Raw genomic sequence first — 18,136 nt, 5'->3', positions numbered from 1 at the left:
AGTATAATGCTGGTGTATTGAGTATGATGCTCGTTTATTGAGTATGATGCTGGTTAATTGAGTATAATGCTGGTTTATTGAGTATGATGCTCGTTTATTTAGTATGATGCTCGTTTATTGAGTATAATGCTGGTTTATTGAGTATGATGCTTGTTTATTGAGTATAATTCTGGTTTATTGAGTATGATGCTGGTTTATTGAGTATGATGCTGGTTTATTGAGTATGATGCTTTTTTATTGAGTATAATGCTGGTTTATTGAGTATGATGCTCGTTTATTGAGTATAATGCTGGTTTATTGAATATAATGCTGGTTTATTGAGTATGATGCTGGTTAATTGAGTATAATGCTCATTTATTGAGTATGATGCTTGTTTATTGAGTATAATGCTGGTTTATTGAGTATAATGCTTGTTTATTGAGTATAATGCTGGTTTATTTAGTATGATGCTTGTTTATTGAGTATGATGCTCGTTTATTGAGTATCATGCTCGTTTATTGAGTATGATGCTGGTTATTGAGTATGATGCTTGTTTATTGAGTATGATGCTGGTTTATTGAGTATGATGCATGTTTATTGAGTATAATGCTGGTTTATTGAGTATGATGCTGGTTTATTGAGTATGATGCTTGTTTATTGAGTATGATGCTGGTTTATTGAGTATGATGCTGGTTTATTGAGTATGATGCTCGTTTATTGAGTATGATGCTGGTTTATTGAGTATGATGCTGGTTTATTGAGTATAATGCTGGTTTATTGAGTATGATGCTCCTTTATTGAGTATAATGCTGGTTTATTGAGTATGATGCTGGTTTATTGAGTATGATGCTTGTTTATTGAGTATGATGCTCGTTTATTGAGTATGATGCTGGTTTATTGAGTATGATGCTGGTTTATTGAGTATGATGCTGGTTTATTGAGTATGATGCTGGTTTATTGAGAATGATGCTGGTTTTTTTAGTATGATGCTGGTTTATTGAGTATAATGCTCGTTTATTGAGTATGATGCTTGTTTATTGAGTATAATGCTGGTTTATTGAGTAAAATGCTGGTTTATTGAGTATGATGCTGGTTTATTGAGTATAATGCTGGTTTATTGAGTATGATGCTCGTTTATTGAGTATGATGCTCGTTTATTGAGTATAATGCTGGTTTATTGAGTATAATGCTGGTTTATTGAGTATGATGCTCGTTTATTGAGTATGATGCTCGTTTATTGAGTATAATGCTGGTGTATTGAGTATGATGCGCGTTTATTGAGTATGATGCTCGTTTATTGAGTATAATGCTGGTTTATTGAGTATGATGCTCGTTTATTGAGTATGATGCTCGTTTATTGTGTATAATGCTGGTTTATTGAGTATGATGCTTGTTTATTGAGTTTGATGCTGGTTTATTGAGTATAATGCTGGTTTATTGAGTATGATGCTGGTTTATTGAGTATGATGCTCATTTATTGAGTATAATGCTGGTTTATTGAGTATAATGCTCGTTTATTGAGTATAATCCTGGTTTATTGAGTATGATGCTCGTTTATTGAGTATGATGCTCGTTTATTGAGTATAATGCTTGTGTATTGAGTATGATGCTCGTTTATTGAGTATGATGCTCGTTAATTGAGTATAATGCTGGTTTATTGAGTATGATGCTGGTTTATTGAGTATGATGCTCGTTTATTGAGTATGATGCTGGTTTATTGAGTATGATGCTGGTTTATTGAGTATGATGCTCGTTTATTGAGTATGATGCTGGTTTATTGAGTATGATGCTGGTTTATTGAGTATAATGCTGGTTTATTGAGTATGATGCTCGTTTATTGAGTATAATGCTGGTTTATTGAGTATGATGCTGGTTTATTGAGTATGATGCTCGTTTATTGAGTATGATGCTGGTTTATTGAGTATGATGCTGGTTTATTGAGTATGATGCTGGTTTATTGAGTATGATGCTGGTTTATTGAGTATGATGCTGGTTTATTGAGAATGATGCTGGTTTTTTGAGTATGATGCTGGTTTATTGAGTATAATGCTCGTTTATTGAGTATGATGCTTGTTTATTGAGTATAATGCTGGTTTATTGAGTAAAATGCTGGTTTATTGAGTATGATGCTGGTTTATTGAGTATAATGCTGGTTTATTGAGTATGATGCTCGTTTATTGAGTATGATGCTCGTTTATTGAGTATGATGCTGGTTTATTGAGTATAATGCTGGTTTATTGAGTATGATGCTCGTTTATTGAGTATGATGCTCGTTTATTGAGTATAATGCTGGTGTATTGAGTATGATGCGCGTTTATTGAGTATGATGCTCGTTTATTGAGTATAATGCTGGTTTATTGAGTATGATGCTCGTTTATTGAGTATGATGCTCGTTTATTGTGTATAATGCTGGTTTATTGAGTATGATGCTTGTTTATTGAGTATGATGCTGGTTTATTGAGTATAATGCTGGTTTATTGAGTATGATGCTGGTTTATTGAGTATGATGCTCATTTATTGAGTATAATGCTGGTTTATTGAGTATAATGCTCGTTTATTGAGTATAATCCTGGTTTATTGAGTATGATGCTCGTTTATTGAGTATGATGCTCGTTTATTGAGTATAATGCTGGTGTATTGAGTATGATGCTCGTTTATTGAGTATGATGCTCGTTAATTGAGTATAATGCTGGTTTATTGAGTATGATGCTCGTTTATTTAGTATGATGCTCGTTTATTGAGTATAATGCTGGTTTATTGAGTATGATGCTTGTTTATTGAGTATAATGCTGGTTTATTGATTAAAATGCTGGTTTATTGAGTATGATGCTGGTTTATTGAGTATGATGCTTTTTTATTGAGTATAATGCTGGTTTATTGAGTATGATGCTCGTTTATTGAGTATAATGCTGGTTTATTGAGTATAATGCTGGTTTATTGAGTATGATGCTGGTTTATTGAGTATAATGCTCATTTATTGAGTATGATGCTTGTTTATTGAGTATAATGCTGGTTTATTGAGTATAATGCTTGTTTATTGAGTATAATGCTGGTTTATTGAGTATGATGCTTGTTTATTGAGTATGATGCTGGTTTATTGAGTATGATGCTCGTTTATTGAGTATGATGCTGGTTATTGAGTATGATGCTTGTTTATTGAGTATGATGCTGGTTTATTGAGTATGATGCATGTTTATTGAGTATAATGCTGGTTTATTGAGTATGATGCTGGTTTATTGAGTATGATGCTGGTTTATTGAGAATGATGCTGGTTTTTTTAGTATGATGCTGGTTTATTGAGTATAATGCTCGTTTATTGAGTATGATGCTTGTTTATTGAGTATAATGCTGGTTTATTTATTAAAATGCTGGTTTATTGAGTATGATGCTGGTTTATTGAGTATAATGCTGGTTTATTGAGTATGATGCTCGTTTATTGAGTATGATGCTCGTTTATTGAGTATAATGCTGGTTTATTGAGTATAATGCTGGTTTATTGAGTATGATGCTCGTTTATTGAGTATGATGCTCGTTTATTGAGTATAATGCTGGTGTTTTAAGTATGATGCGCGTTTATTGAGTATGATGCTCGTGTATTGAGTATAATGCTGGTTTATTGAGTATGATGCTTGTTTATTGAGTATGATGCTCGTTTATTGTGTATAATGCTGGTTTATTGAGTATGATGCTTGTTTATTGAGTATGATGCTGGTTTATTGAGTATGATGCTCGTTTATTGAGTATGATGCTGGTTTATTGAGTATGATGCTCGTTTATTGAGTATAATGCTGGTGTATTGAGTATGATGCTCGTTTATTGAGTATGATTCTCGTTTATTGAGTATGATGCTGGTTTATTGAGTATGATGCTCGTTTATTGAGTATAATGCTGGTTTATTGAGTATGATGCTCGTTTATTGAGTATGATGCTCGTTTATGGAGTATGATGCTTGTTTATTGAGTATAATGCTGGTTTATTGAGTATGATGCTGGTTTATTAGGTATGATGCTCGTTTATTGAGTATGATGCTCGTTTATTGAGTATGATGCTCGTTTATTGAGTATGATGCTCGTTTTATGATCATCAAGCTTGTTTATTTGAGCATGATACCAGATCAGACCTTGAAGACTCTTACAATTTAACCCTTTGCACGCTGGGAAATTTGTTGTCTGCTTAAATGTCATCTGCTGAATTTCTAAAATTAGCATTTTCTTCGATTTTCATCGAAGAATACTATCAGAATAGCAAACAGTTTGGATCCTGGCAGAACGTGGCGTCTCATCTGGATCCAAACTGTTTGCAAAAGCCTTCAAAATTTAGTTCCAGCACTGAAAGAGTTAATCCACTGTACTGGCACGGATGTTCAAACTATCAAACATTTTGTCTGCAAATATCAAAACATATTCAGTAGATCATAATATTTATATGGCCGTTTGGACAAATCTTTTTAAATAATATACTTTTATGTATGCAGACGATATGGCTCCAAGAACTTTCAAGTTTGATAACAATGAAAAGAACGCATACAACATGTTCAACTGCTAAACAACATTATAGAAACGATTGAAAAGGTAGTTAACCTCATGATGTCTAGTTCTTTCTTTTTTATTGTAAATGATTTGCTGAGACTTTATTTACATGTATATCTTTTCAACAGCTAAAAACATAAGGATTGCACAAATTCTATTTCGTTTAAGATTTTTTTTTTCAATGAGATGTGTTTTCTCAGGCTCCTAGCAGTGGTTGCGATTTAGCAGCCAGATTGCATAACTTTAAAAGCATGATCATAAATGATTAAGGATTGTTTAAAAGTTTATAGTATGATCATAAATGATGTCATTTAAGATCCGTAAACACTGCCCAATACTTGTATGCTACAAAATGTGTATAAAAACTTCCAACTACAAAAAGTGCCATACAAACGTTAATTACAATAGGTAGACCCTACAATAAATAACATTGGTGTAAAAACGTTAAACAATTTTATATATAGAAACATTCTGAAACTTTTAAGCATCTAAAAATCGTTTTTCAGTGTCATCATGTTTCATTTTACGGATGATCTTGAGTCAGGATCAGATTCATTCAGTTTGGTTGATTTGCATAATTTATGCAAGCTATTTTTAGCGAGGCTGTTTTCAGAGAAAACCCGAGCTATTGTCATAGCCAGCTCGTCCGACGTCCGACATAGGCGTCGTGCTAAAACCTTAACATTGGCTCTAAAATCAAAGTGCTTTCACCTACAACTTTAAAACTTCATTTGTAGATGCACGTTGATGAGTTCTACACGCCACACCCATTTTTGGGTCACTAGGTCAAAGGTCAAGGTCACTGTGACCTCTAATATCAAACTTTAACATAGGCTCTAAAATCAAAGTGCTTCCACCTACAACTTTGAAACTTCATATGTAGTTGCACCTTGATGAGTTCTACATGCCACACCCATTTTTGGGTCACTAGGTCAAAGGTCAAGGTCACTGTGACCTCTAATATAAAACTTTAACAAAAACCTTAACATTGCCTCTAAAATCAAAGTGCTTCCACCTACAACTTTGAAACTTCATATGTATATGCACCTTGATGAGTTCTACACGCCACACCCATTTTGGGTCACTAGGTCAAAGGTGAAGGTCACTGTGACCTCTAAAAAAAATATAAAAAAATTGACAAGCATTCGCAGCCGAGCGTGGCACCCGTTATGCGGTGCTCTTGTTATTTATTATCACGGTTTTATAAGAATTATATTGCGCATCTTTTAGAGTTAGGAACATGTGATTGTATACACACAATTTCAATTTAGTAATCAAAGCAATACAGTTAATGCTTTTTGAACTAATAAACTTATGAAAGATATTCTAATAAATGAATTTGAAAGGATGACCTTTGAATTGTAAATAAGTTATAAATAAATGCAAGTGACCTACTTTTCAATCTTAAATAGATAATTGCAGGGGTTACAATTATCTGGACTATTCCGGAAATCCAGATATCAGCCGACCAGTGTCGATTTTAAGATGAATGTTAATCCGATTAGATAATTTTTGCCGGGTGGATGGGGGGTGGGGGAAAATTAGTTTGAAAGCACGATCAATTGAGAACAAAATTAATAATTAGAATGGTTTAGGATTCATCATCTTTACGGAAATGTGTGCTAGGTACCGATTTTGACCGGTATTTTATTTATTTATTTCTTATTGGCTAGCGGATGGCACGGATATGAACGGTTACTGACGTCGCTACTTTGCAAAATATCTTCCAAGTCAACGAAACGATGCACATGTCCGCCATCATCAAATATTCTAAGTGATCGCTTAGCAAAGTAAAGAAGGTCAATAGCTTATTGTAAAGAAATCTATTAAGCAAATTATATATTGATTACGTATTTGCTTGCTAAATGTTTTTCTTTTTTCGTCATTCAAACGGTATGTACATTTTATTTCATGTCGTTTTCTGATTCTGCATTTTTTGCAGATTTAATTCATGTTTGACGGTTCTTAATAAAAATAAACAAAGAATGATAAATACACATGCGATGATACAGACAGTGTGGTTTATAATATTACGCATAGTATTCACCAGAAATTGCAACTAGGAAGACTATAAAATAGTACAATAAGTTAGAGCTCGAGGGTGGTGGGAGGCACTGCCCTTTATCTCCATTGGGGACCTGCAGTCTCGCACCTCCCGGCCCTATTTTCCTGATTTTAAATTTGGGACATTTGACGCCCCTGTAATGGGCAACTACATTATGCTTCGGACACTGCTCGAAGCCAATCTCGCATTTGCTCTTAAAAATCTGATATTCAAATGGAATTTATTGTCCCACAAAAAGATAATAATGAGCATTTTGTATCTTGTTAAATAAATGTAACCTGACCACATTTATCATTGAAGTTTTTGCTATTGCTCTAATGAACAGAGATTTTTGTATGGATGAACTTTATTTTTACAAAGAATTTGTTGATTTTGAGCATTGGCGACAGTGCCAAAACGCCAACTTTGGGGAAAGGGCTTCAGCCTTTTTTGTGGGGGGAAAAAAGACAGGATTTTCTGGCTTTTGGGAATGAAAAATTATGAGGTTAATGATTGGAAATTTAGAGAAAAATGCATGATTTTAAAGAAATTTCTGTAGGGGGAAGGGCATCTTTGGTTAAGGGGAAGAAAAAGAGGCCCCTTGCGAAGAAGAGTTTTTTGGCTCGGGGCGATATTTATTTATTTATTTTTTAAATAAATTCGAAGGCATTTAGTCTGTAAATAATTTATTAGACGTTGAATTATTGATTGGTGTCAAGTGTTACATTAACATTTTTATTTATTTCACAGACTTCAAAAAAAGAAGATAAATAAAATTATCATCAATATGTATCATATTTCCTGTATATGGTATACTGTACACACTTTGCTTGGCCCTATGAGCTTGAGCCATTTAGGATTTAACTGTACATGTTCTATGCTTTCAACAAACAGGCAAAATTTTTTTGTCAGGTCCTGACTGCTGTGCAATAGTAGGCTTATATGCATATTATAGTAATAAAACTTTAAAGCATATAATTTATTCAGATATGACCTTGTTTAATGTTACAGATTTGTTGTTTTTTTCTGCAATTTATAATAGTTGCTTTATACAGGATGACACCCGAGCCTAGAGAGATAGATTGAGAGTCTTGATACACACTTGGCTAATCTTTTCAAATGAATAACTTGTTTCATAATGGCTCTGTGCCCTATAAGATTTACTTGCATTTATGAAGCTCACAGTCAGGTGTACCGAAATGTGGAAATGTTTTGAAATGCCCACATAGGGACGCATCTTTTTCGTCCATTGTCAGTGAAGCTTTTTAAAGTGACTGAGCAAATAAATTCAAGGTGAAAGGTTTGTTTCAGTCCATGAACATGATGTTTTAAGCGAATCATTTTGCAAATGGATGAACTATATGGAATTTGATCAACTGCATTTTGTGAATAAAAAACAATACTGTTTCAATAATAAAAAAGGATTATTCAATGTTTTAGTGGCATAATATGATTAAAATTGCGACAGAACTCTAGTAATTCGGAAGGAATTCACTAACTACTGATGTAAACAGCATGCCAGACGATGTTTACTTTTGTATGGTTTACTTTTGTATGAATGTAACAGGTTAAGCTGTTCGGGAAGAACATGTAGTCTGATAATTGTGTATGACATTAAATTTTATTTCTTGCTTGAGTGAATTTGTGGTGACTGTGACTGCTTATGAGCAGTGTGTTGTAGGATGTAGAAGAACCTAATGTCTTATTGGCAACATTGCGTTATAAAACTTATAGGTTAAGTAAAAGTTTTACCTGTGTTTATCTGATTGATTGACCTTAAGCTGTTGTGAATGTGAAAATTTTCATCTTTGGACACAAACAATGGATTATTTAAGTGAAGTAGCTACAAACTAAGAAGTAGTTTTGTGTTCAGTCCAGGAATTTGATTTAATAAACCAATATGTGTCATCGTTAATTATGTTGTCATGAAACTTATGATAGGAGAAGAGAGGATATTTGAGGTGAAACTCTGTGCTGTATTGTATTTAACAATATTATGATAACGCATGTGGATAAAACTGACACTTTAATGCACTACTATTGAATGGATCTTCCTTTCAGCTAGGCTAGTATTGGATTTTCAAATATATTTACATTTATAGCAATTTGCTATATAAACACAATCCTGATGTGTGATTTTCATTTAGCGATTGGGATGAAAAAATGGAATACTATCTTGACCTTCATACTAACTGATAAACAATGTTGACATGTAAAAAATATTGGTCCTTGAAGTTGAAATAGAAAACATGATCTAAAGTTAAACAAAATGGCAGAAGTAAACAACAAAATAATTTACAATGGCAATGGGGAATTGAAATTAATGGAATTTGAAACAGTGTCTGTTATAAAGCAGGACATTACCAAAAATATGTCGGAGTATAATGACAGAACACAGTATTTAGAGCCTCAGAAGGAGATAGTTATGGAGTTGAATGCAAGTCATAGTTTTTCTCATAGTGTAACAATGCTGGAATCAAAGTCTGTCAAAATGTCTTCCACTAGGACATTGACTATTGTCACAGAAACACTGGAGAACACAACAACTATAGAAAAAGTAGAAAATCAAACTGCTGTTTCAGTTTTGGAATGCAATCAATTTGAAGTTTCCATAAATGATGGTGCTGAGAAAGAAACAGAGTCTGATAATGAATCATCAACTTTTGTCACAGACGTATTAGGGAGTGCAACATCAACAATAGAAAAGGTAGAAAATCAATCTGATATGTCAGTTTTAGAATGCAATCAATTTGAAGTTTCCATTGATGAAGGTGCTGAGAATGAACCAGAGTCTGATAATGAATCATCAACTATTGTCACAGACGTATTGGGTAGTGCAACATCAACAGAAAAAGTTGAAAATCAATCTGCTGTTTCAGTTTTGGAATGCAATCAATTTGAAGTTTCCATTGATGAAGTTTCAAAGAATGAAACAGAGTCTGATAATGAATCATCAACTATTGTCACAGACGTATTGGGGTATGCAACATCAACAGAAAAAGTTGAAAATCAATCTGCTGTTTCAGTTTTGGAATGCAATCAATTTGAAGTTTCCATTGATGAAGGTTCAAAGAATGAAACAGAGTCTGATAATGAATCATCAACTTTTGTCACAGACGTATTGGGGCGTGCAACATCAACAGAAAAAGTTGAAAGTCAATCTGCTTTTTCAGTTTTGGAATGCAATCAATTTGAAGTTTCCATTGAAGAAGGTTCCAAGAATGAAACAGAGTCTGATAATGAAACTTCAATAACTACAGAACATACACTCAAAAGATATGTTTCACTAGAAGAGGTTAACATTGAAGACATGCGGCAGACATATATTGTTTCAACTTATAGACATTTGTCAAAGGATTTTGACATAGAAACTTCTGGAAAAAGTGTTTTTCAAGATGAGTCTAGAGAAGATACAAGTGAAGATCTTTGTGATTTAGTTTTAAGTGAAGTGTTTCTTGAAATATCTGGAAATCTTTCAAAGATGAGCGAAATTGATGATATACCAAAGTGTGAAAAAGAAGACACTGAACAGAATCATCCAAAATTTGTACCAAAATGTGAAAAAGAAGATACTCAACAAAATACTCCTAAATCTTTACCAAAGTGTGAAAAAGAAGATACTGAACAAAATACTCCTGAACAAAACAATAGTTTTAGTCAGATTCAATATGATTCACAAACAAACACAAAATTTAATGAGCCTGATTTAAATGCCAACAAACAGTTGTCTACAAAAGAGGCTAGAAACCATGAAGATATAATTAATCCAGAAATGGCTATGTTGGAAAGTTTGACTTCAATAAAAAAGGAAAGCTTTGAAAGTAATGATGTTTTTTCTGTGTGTGCACATCCAAAACAAAATATCGACAATCCATTAAATGATGAATTCAGTGCAGAATCCATTACAACTTGCAGCGTTGTTGAATCAAACCAACATTATGAATCAGCTCAAACAATATGTTACGAAGATAGGACTGGGAATGAGCCTGTAACACAAGATGAAAAAAAGACAACAATAAGTGATTCTGAAACGCAAAATTCGAGCAAACATTATTTACATGAAAAGGTTCATGAAGATGAGAACATACATGTAGAGGAAAAAAATGTACTTTTTGTAGCTGAAAATCAACACAAAGAATGTACCAAAACCATGTCAGAAAGTGTCCAACAAACTCAAACAGTAGAAACAAAGCATGATAGAGATGGTGCAAATGTTATCCATTATATTGATGATACAAGAAAAACAGTGCTGAAAGAGTTATGGTATTCACACTCTAATGATTTTGAATCAACACAGCAAAATATACCAGCAGGGCAGTCAGTGATTGACAAATTGACTATCACTCAACTTCTAGACGAGGAAGAAGAAATGATTGATATACAAGTTAAACCTCTGCCACAAACAGTCCCTGCGGGTAAACTGAAAACAAGCATTAGTTCAAGTCAGTTAAATAAAAAATCTGGACATAAGAAGGTTAAATTTATGGATGTTCCATCAGAATATGTTTATCAAAGTAATAAAATTATGGAGTCTGAAAATAAAATGTCATTATTAATTAAAGACATCCCCAAAAGTGAATTTGAAGTAGATTATTTTCAAGATGAGTTGGAAAGACAGAAGTCAGAGTTCCAACTAATGACAGCATTGGTTGAACCGGTTGCAATAGAAAAGTTGACTATAAACGAATTGCTAAACTTGACTCAAGTTAGCAGAAAGTTGTCGAAAGAAGAACCTGCTGCAGTTAATGAAAATAGTTCAAAGGAAGTTAAAGAGACAACAATACATCAGCAAATTGAACAACAGTTTTTAACTGGTCAGACATCTACTGATGAATGGTCAATTAAAATTACTGTAGAAGAGCATACTTTAGTGACTTATGACAGCGATATTGAGAGTAATACAGGTGAAACAGGTAATGAATCGCCTTTATCAAGTTCATTCTCAAGCGATAATGAAAATGCAAAGGAAGTAAGCAAGAATAGTAACACAAACAGTGTTGATATTCCAGTAGAAGAATGTAAAAATGTTAATCCTACACCAAACAATCATGTTGAGCCTCCTAATCCTGTGATGCCTGATAGTGCTTCTATTGTAACAACTGAAGTTGTAACCGAAAAAAAGAGTGTAATTTCAAGAAATGAAGAAAGGGGATTACATGAACATGCTAAGAACAAAGTGGATGGCCTACCAATGTTTTATCTCAAAGAAAGTAGTTCTGACAATGATTTTGATTCAAGTTCTTCTCAAGATAGTGGGAAGTTGTTTGACACTAATAATGGTCACACAGTTAAGAGAATTGATTCAGGTTTACATCAAAATGGGAACCCTATGGTCATTGTTGATAAGAATACTCCATCAGGGAATAAAACGCCTGTTGAGGAAAATAGAGTGGTAGAAAGTCCTGTAAATTTGGATGAGTTATATTTAAATGAATTGAGAAGGCAGCACCAAGTAGTTGAAACTGGTAGTAGAGTTGAAGGTAAGAGAACAGTGATTGAAAACTTGACAATTTCTGATTTGTTAGTCAGGAATAACGGAAAAGGGACCGGTACCACACAAAGTAATGAGAAAAAGAAAGAGATTGATTACTTCAAAGAAGAATTAAATAGACAAAACATACAGGCAAATAGTAATACAAATGAGCATTTGAAATCACCTGAGGCAACTTTAGAGAAAATGTCAATTAGTGACCTGCTGGAATCAAAACCTACCACCAAGTTTTCTGAACATCATGTTATTGTTGCAACTGAGAACAAGTCACTTGAACCCCCCAAAACAGGTCAAATACATTCTGTTCAAGCTTTTACTGTAGTAAATTCCTTCCATAATGATATATTGGAAAAACGACAAAACTCTTTGCCAAAGATTGAAGAGGAAGAACAGGTTACTGAGTGCTTTGCTGCCAGTAATGAAAGTATACCATATATTTCTGAAAATTCGCCTAAGACTAAAGCCTTCTTCAGTGCAGACATATATGAAACAGAATCTTCATCGTCTTCAGATTCAGATGACCAACAATCTGGATTATTAATTGAAAACGAGAAATACTCAGGAGAAATCTTACTAGATTCTTGTGAAATTGAAAGCTTGTGTGAATCAGATTTTGATGAACCAGATGAAACCATAGTAACACAAAATGTCACTTTGACAGAGAGCAATAAACCAGATGTTTCTAAATTATTTCTGGGCTCATCAGGTATAAAAGGTATGGTGGAAGTAAAGGAGAAAATATCATTGAAACAGTATGCAACAATTCAGAGTGTATCTGTAAAACAAATTGACAATTTAATTGATAACAGAACTTCAAAGGAAAACAAGTCTTCTGTATTTAATGGCTTTGCAGTGAAAGATGATAATAACATTGATAAGGTACCTAGACTTGAAGCAGAAAGTTCAGAGAAAGATATTAATGGAAATGAAGGGACATTGTATGGAGAACATTTAAAAGTCACAAACATGGGTGTTGACTTTGAAGAACCTGAACTGAAGTCAAAGTCATTAGAAGCTTCTGATTTCAGTAATGACAGGATTGATCAGGCAGAGGTTGATTCATCTGTCATATTGTCAACTTCTGCTCAGGATTACCAGCATCAAAATAACATTGAGCATGGTTATGTTACATGTAATGTAAATAGCATTGAAATGGGTGAGTCAGACAATGAAACTGAGATTGATGTGTTCACAGATAATCACAAAGAGGCAGAAAGGGAGATATTGTCAAACAATGCAACTGACTGGAAAAGTTCCTATCGATTCTTTAATGAAGATGTCATGGAAGATGACTCATTGGAAAACCTCCAAAATGATAGTATTGATGACCTAGAAAAAGCTTTTGATGAAGATATTGAAAGGTATTTCAAATCACGGCTCAAAGACATTGAGCGTTCTGAATCATTTCAAGATGAGGAATCTTATGATGTTGACACTCTAAAGACTGACATTGATTTAGTGACTGAAATTGAACCAGCAGTGGCAGAAACTAAAACACTTACTTTGGTTGAAACTAACAAACAGTTTGCAAAGGCAGACAATGATAATTTAACTATAAATGAACATTCATCATCAACTACTCAAATTATGTTAGATAGACATGAATCAGTTGAAAATGATTATATACAAGATCAGAGGAATAAAATGGCTGCATTAAATGTAGAAACAGAATCCGAATCTTTGAAAAAGACACTAGCTTTGGATGAAGCTAACAAACAGTTTGCAAACACAGACAATAATAATTTAACCATAAATGAACATTTATCATCAACTGCTCAAATGATGTTAGATAAAAATGAATTAGTTGATAATGATTATATACCAGATCAGAGGAATAAGAGGGCTGTAGTGAATGTAGAAACGAAATCAGAATCTATGGAATTTTACACAGAAAAACAATTAAGTGTGTTTACTAAGGAAACTTGGGAGAAATTTAAGATCCATAGGTCAGAAAATGATGTCAGCCAACAAGAGCAAACATGGAGTGAGAGTGGAAACACAAGTGCAAGCATGTCACTGGATACACTTCGTCTGGACAACAAAGAAAGAAATGGCGGTCAGAGAACAGTGTCATCAGATTGGGAAACAAACACACAGTTCCTGCAAAAGAAACATTATGGTGCAAAGCCAAGGCTAGAGACCAGGATTTCAAAAGAATCTGTCTCTTCATCCATCCTTGATAGCACATTAGACATTCTACAAAAACTTGTGGGTGACAGTCACAGCCACAATTTGAGGTAAATGATTATGGTTGTCAAAATAGTTCTTATTGAACATTATATTGATGTCTGATATACTATTAACTTTAACCAATAAATGTCCCATTAAATATTTGCCAACTTAAATTCAAGTATATCATATTGTGTTTGTATATAGGGAACATATATTTAATTAAAATGTTAAGTAAACTACATGTAAGTAATGCTTAAAATTAAAACCATTAAGTGTTTTTAGCTTAATAAAGGCATACATTAGTCAAGAGATTTGGAAATCATAAAAGGTGTGGTCTTTATAATATATATATACAGTAAAGCATAATTTGAATTATTCTAATATCCCATGCTTCAGTCATGTACATGTACAATATAATTATGTAAAAATTGTTAAAGGAAGTTTTCATGCAATATGATAATAACTTGGATTTTTATTTGGCAAATGTCAACCCTCAGTAGTTCTTGTCATTTGGTTTAATTAATGAATGCCTATTTTACATAACATTATAACGTGTGATTAGAAAAGCTGAAATATATTGAATGATGCTTGACATGGTGGCCGTCCTATGTGACAGATGGGTTCTGTGTATAAGTATAATAAACCATAGCGAGTATTTTCACAGTTACTGAAAAAAGTTTCTCATACATGTAATAGTGAAACAGCTTTATTATTCATTCCTAGTATTGATTAAGTGATGCTTATTCTCGGTCTAGTATATTGCACTTAATGGCATACGCTTTGAAATACGAGAACTGCATACAAATACATGTAGTTTTTTTTATTGATGCAATCAATCTAGCTTTGTAAAGATCCAACAGCTTTTTCAGCTTAAATGTTTTTATAAATCTTACAATATCGGGCATGCAAAATCAACTGTGCGTACAAACTTAATAGACGAATGCTGTTATGAACTGTTTTGGGTTGTAGAATGAAATGGAAAATAAATGCATTTGAGTAGGTTTAATTTAATACATGTACAGTAGATGCAACTGTATTAGTCATCATTGGCAAGCAAACAAGGTCACATTTGAATTGCTCCCAGGTTGAAAGCTTTGTAGTGATTAATAGTGTCTTGTATTTCAAAGCTTTGATTGTAATACTGCATTTTCACAGTATAGGAGTTTATTATAAGTAAGTTATCTTCATTTTAGAATTGTATTAACAAGAAAAAAATCCCTTCATACATGTATATCGTCACCTCCCCGTGAAAATGGCCAACCTCAATATTTACAAGTTTTCAGGAGAAGGCAAAAACTTTTTTTTTTATTTATACCCCCACAAAACGAAGTTTAGGGTGGTATAAAGGAGTGAGCTTGTCAGACAAGCTCACTCCTTTATACCCCCCTAAACTGTCTGTCGGTCGGTCCGTATTCAGTGTCCGCTCTCTAATTCAAGTTGTTTTCATCCGATCTTCACCAAACTTGGTCAGATGTTGTATCTAGATGTCTAGGTCAAGTTTGAATATGGGTCATGCCGGATCAAAACTAGGTCACATGGTCACTTAGTGCGTTTTAAACATTGAGCATGGTATCCGCTCTCTAATTCAAGTAATTTTCATCCTAGCTTCACCAAACTTGGTCAGAAGTTGTATCTAGATGATGGCTACGTCAAGTTCGAATATGGGTCATGCCGGATCAAAAACTAGGTCACGGGGTCACTTAGTGAGTTTTAAACCTTGAGCATGCTGTCGGCTCTCTCATTCAAGTAGTTTTCATCTGAGCTTGACCAAACTTGGTCAGAAGTTGTATCTAGATGATGGCTAGGTCAAGTTCGAATATGGGTCATGCCGGATCAAAAACTAGGTCACGGGGTCACTTAGTGAGTTTTAAACCTTGAGCATGCTGTCAACTCTCTCATTCAAGTAGTTTTCATCTGAGCTTCACCAAACTTGGTCAGAAGTTGTATCTAGATGATGGCTAGGTCAAGTTCGAATATGGGTCATGCCGGATCAAAACTTGTTCACGGGGTCACTTAGTGCTTTTGAAACATTGAGCATGGTGTCCGCTCTCTATTTCAAGTAGTTATCATCCGAGCTTCACCAAACTTGGTCAGAAGTTGTTTCTAGATGATGGCTAGGCCAAATTCTAAAATGGGTCATGGCAGGTCAAAAACTAGGTCACAGGGTCACTAAGTGCGTTTTAAACATTGAGCATGGTGTCCGCTGTTTTTTGTGAAGACAACATGCAAAATATTCTGTGTCAATGCGGTGGTGGGGGTATTCGTCACCTCAGTGACAAAGCTCTATTTACAGAAGGAAGCTAAAACTGTGCATGATGATTTTTAGCTCATCTATTTTTTGAAAAAAATTATGAGCTATTGTCATCACCTTGGCGTCGGCGTCGGCGTTGGCGTTGGCGTTGGCGTTGGCGTTGGCGTCGGCGTCCGGTTAAGTTTTGCGTTTAGGTCCACTTTTCTCAGAAAGTATCAATGCTATTGCATTCAAACTTGGTACACTTACTTACTATCATGAGGGGACTGGGCAGGCAAAGTTAGATAACTCTGGCGTGCATTTTGACAGAATTATGTGCCCTTTTTATACTTAAAAAATTGAAAATTTTGGTTAAGTTTTGCGTTTAGTTCCACTTTTCTCAGTAAGTATCAATGCTATTGCATTCAAACTTGGTACACTTACTTACTATCATGAGGGGACTGGGCAGGCAAATTTAGATAACTCTGGCATGCATTTTGACAGAATTATGTGCCCTTTTTATACTTAGAAAATTGACAATTTTGGTTAAGTTTTGTGTTTAGGTCCATTTTATTCCTTAAGCATTAAAGCTATTGCTTTCATACTTGCAACACTTACTAACTATCATAAGGGGACTGTGCAGGCAAAGTAATGTAACTCTGACTGGCATTTTGACAGAATTATGTGCCCTTTTTATACTTAGAAAATTGAAAATTTGATTAAGTTTTGTGTTTAGGTCCACTTTATTCCTACAGTATCAAAGCTATTGCTTTCATACTTGCAAGATTTATGAACTATCATAAGGGGACCGTGCAGGCAAAGTTATGTAACTCTGACTGGCATTTGAACGGAATTATGGGCCCTTTATACTTAGAAAATTGAAAATTTGGTTAAGATTTATGTTTTGGTCCACTTTACCCCTAAAGTATCATAGATATTGCTTTCATACTTGGAACACTCACAAACTATCATAAGGGTACAGTAAAAGGACAAGTTGCATAACTCTGGTTGTCATTGTTACGGAATTATGGCCCTTTTTTGACTTAGTAACTTTTAATATATGGTTAAATTTTGTGTTTCGATCCACTTTACTTCTTAAGTATCAAGGCTATTGCTTTCAAACTTCAAATACTTACATGCTATCATGAGGTTACTGTACCTGGCAACTTTAATTTTACTTTGACCTTTGAATGACCTTGACTCTCAAGGTCAAATTATTAAATTTTGCTAAAATTGCCATAACTTCTTTATTTATGATTAGATTTGATTGATACTTTGATGAAACTACTCTTACCTGACATACCACAATAGACTCCACCCAAACCATCCCCCGTGCCCTCCCCTCCCCCCCTCCCCCCTCCCCCCCTCCCCCCCCCTTTTTTTTTTTTTTTTTTTTTTTTTTTTTTTTTAAGATCATCTCACAAATGACCACCACACCCTCACACTATACCCCCCCCCCCCACCCCCCCCCCCTAATTTTTTTTTTTTTTTTTTTTTTTTTTTTTTTTTTTAAGATCATCTCACAAATTACCACCACACCCTCACACTATACCCCCCCCCATTTTTTTTAAAAATGGTTATGTTTGAAATACCGTCCAACCATCGCACCCAAACCCCCCCCCCCCATCGCCCCCCAACCCCCCCCCACCCCCCCCCCCCCCCCCCCCCCCCCCCCCCCCCGGATTTGTTTT

At 34.3% G+C, this 18,136-nt stretch overlaps 1 protein-coding gene across 2 annotated transcripts in view; it reads left to right on the top strand.

Annotated features, from left to right (window-relative positions):
• Positions 1-18,136, top strand: part of LOC127838717 (LIM and senescent cell antigen-like-containing domain protein 1) — a 79,500-nt gene that overhangs the window by 15,834 nt on the left and 45,530 nt on the right. The window contains exon 1 of one of the 2 annotated variants that reach the window (XM_052366671.1): positions 7,749-14,280. The exons of the other annotated variant lie outside the window; for it this stretch is intronic. Within the exon in view, the coding sequence (XP_052222631.1) occupies positions 8,822-14,280 (5,459 nt within the window). The 5' untranslated portion in view covers positions 7,749-8,821. Of the gene's footprint in view, positions 1-7,748; positions 14,281-18,136 lie in introns of those variants that run through there. 2 annotated transcript variants of the gene reach the window in all.

This window comes from Dreissena polymorpha, chromosome 7 (genome assembly GCF_020536995.1).
Source record: "Dreissena polymorpha isolate Duluth1 chromosome 7, UMN_Dpol_1.0, whole genome shotgun sequence".
In the NCBI taxonomy this organism is placed as follows: domain Eukaryota; kingdom Metazoa; phylum Mollusca; class Bivalvia; order Myida; family Dreissenidae; genus Dreissena; species Dreissena polymorpha.
The sequence above is the reverse complement of the archived record's forward strand: the minus strand, read 5'-3'. Positions and strand labels throughout refer to the sequence as shown.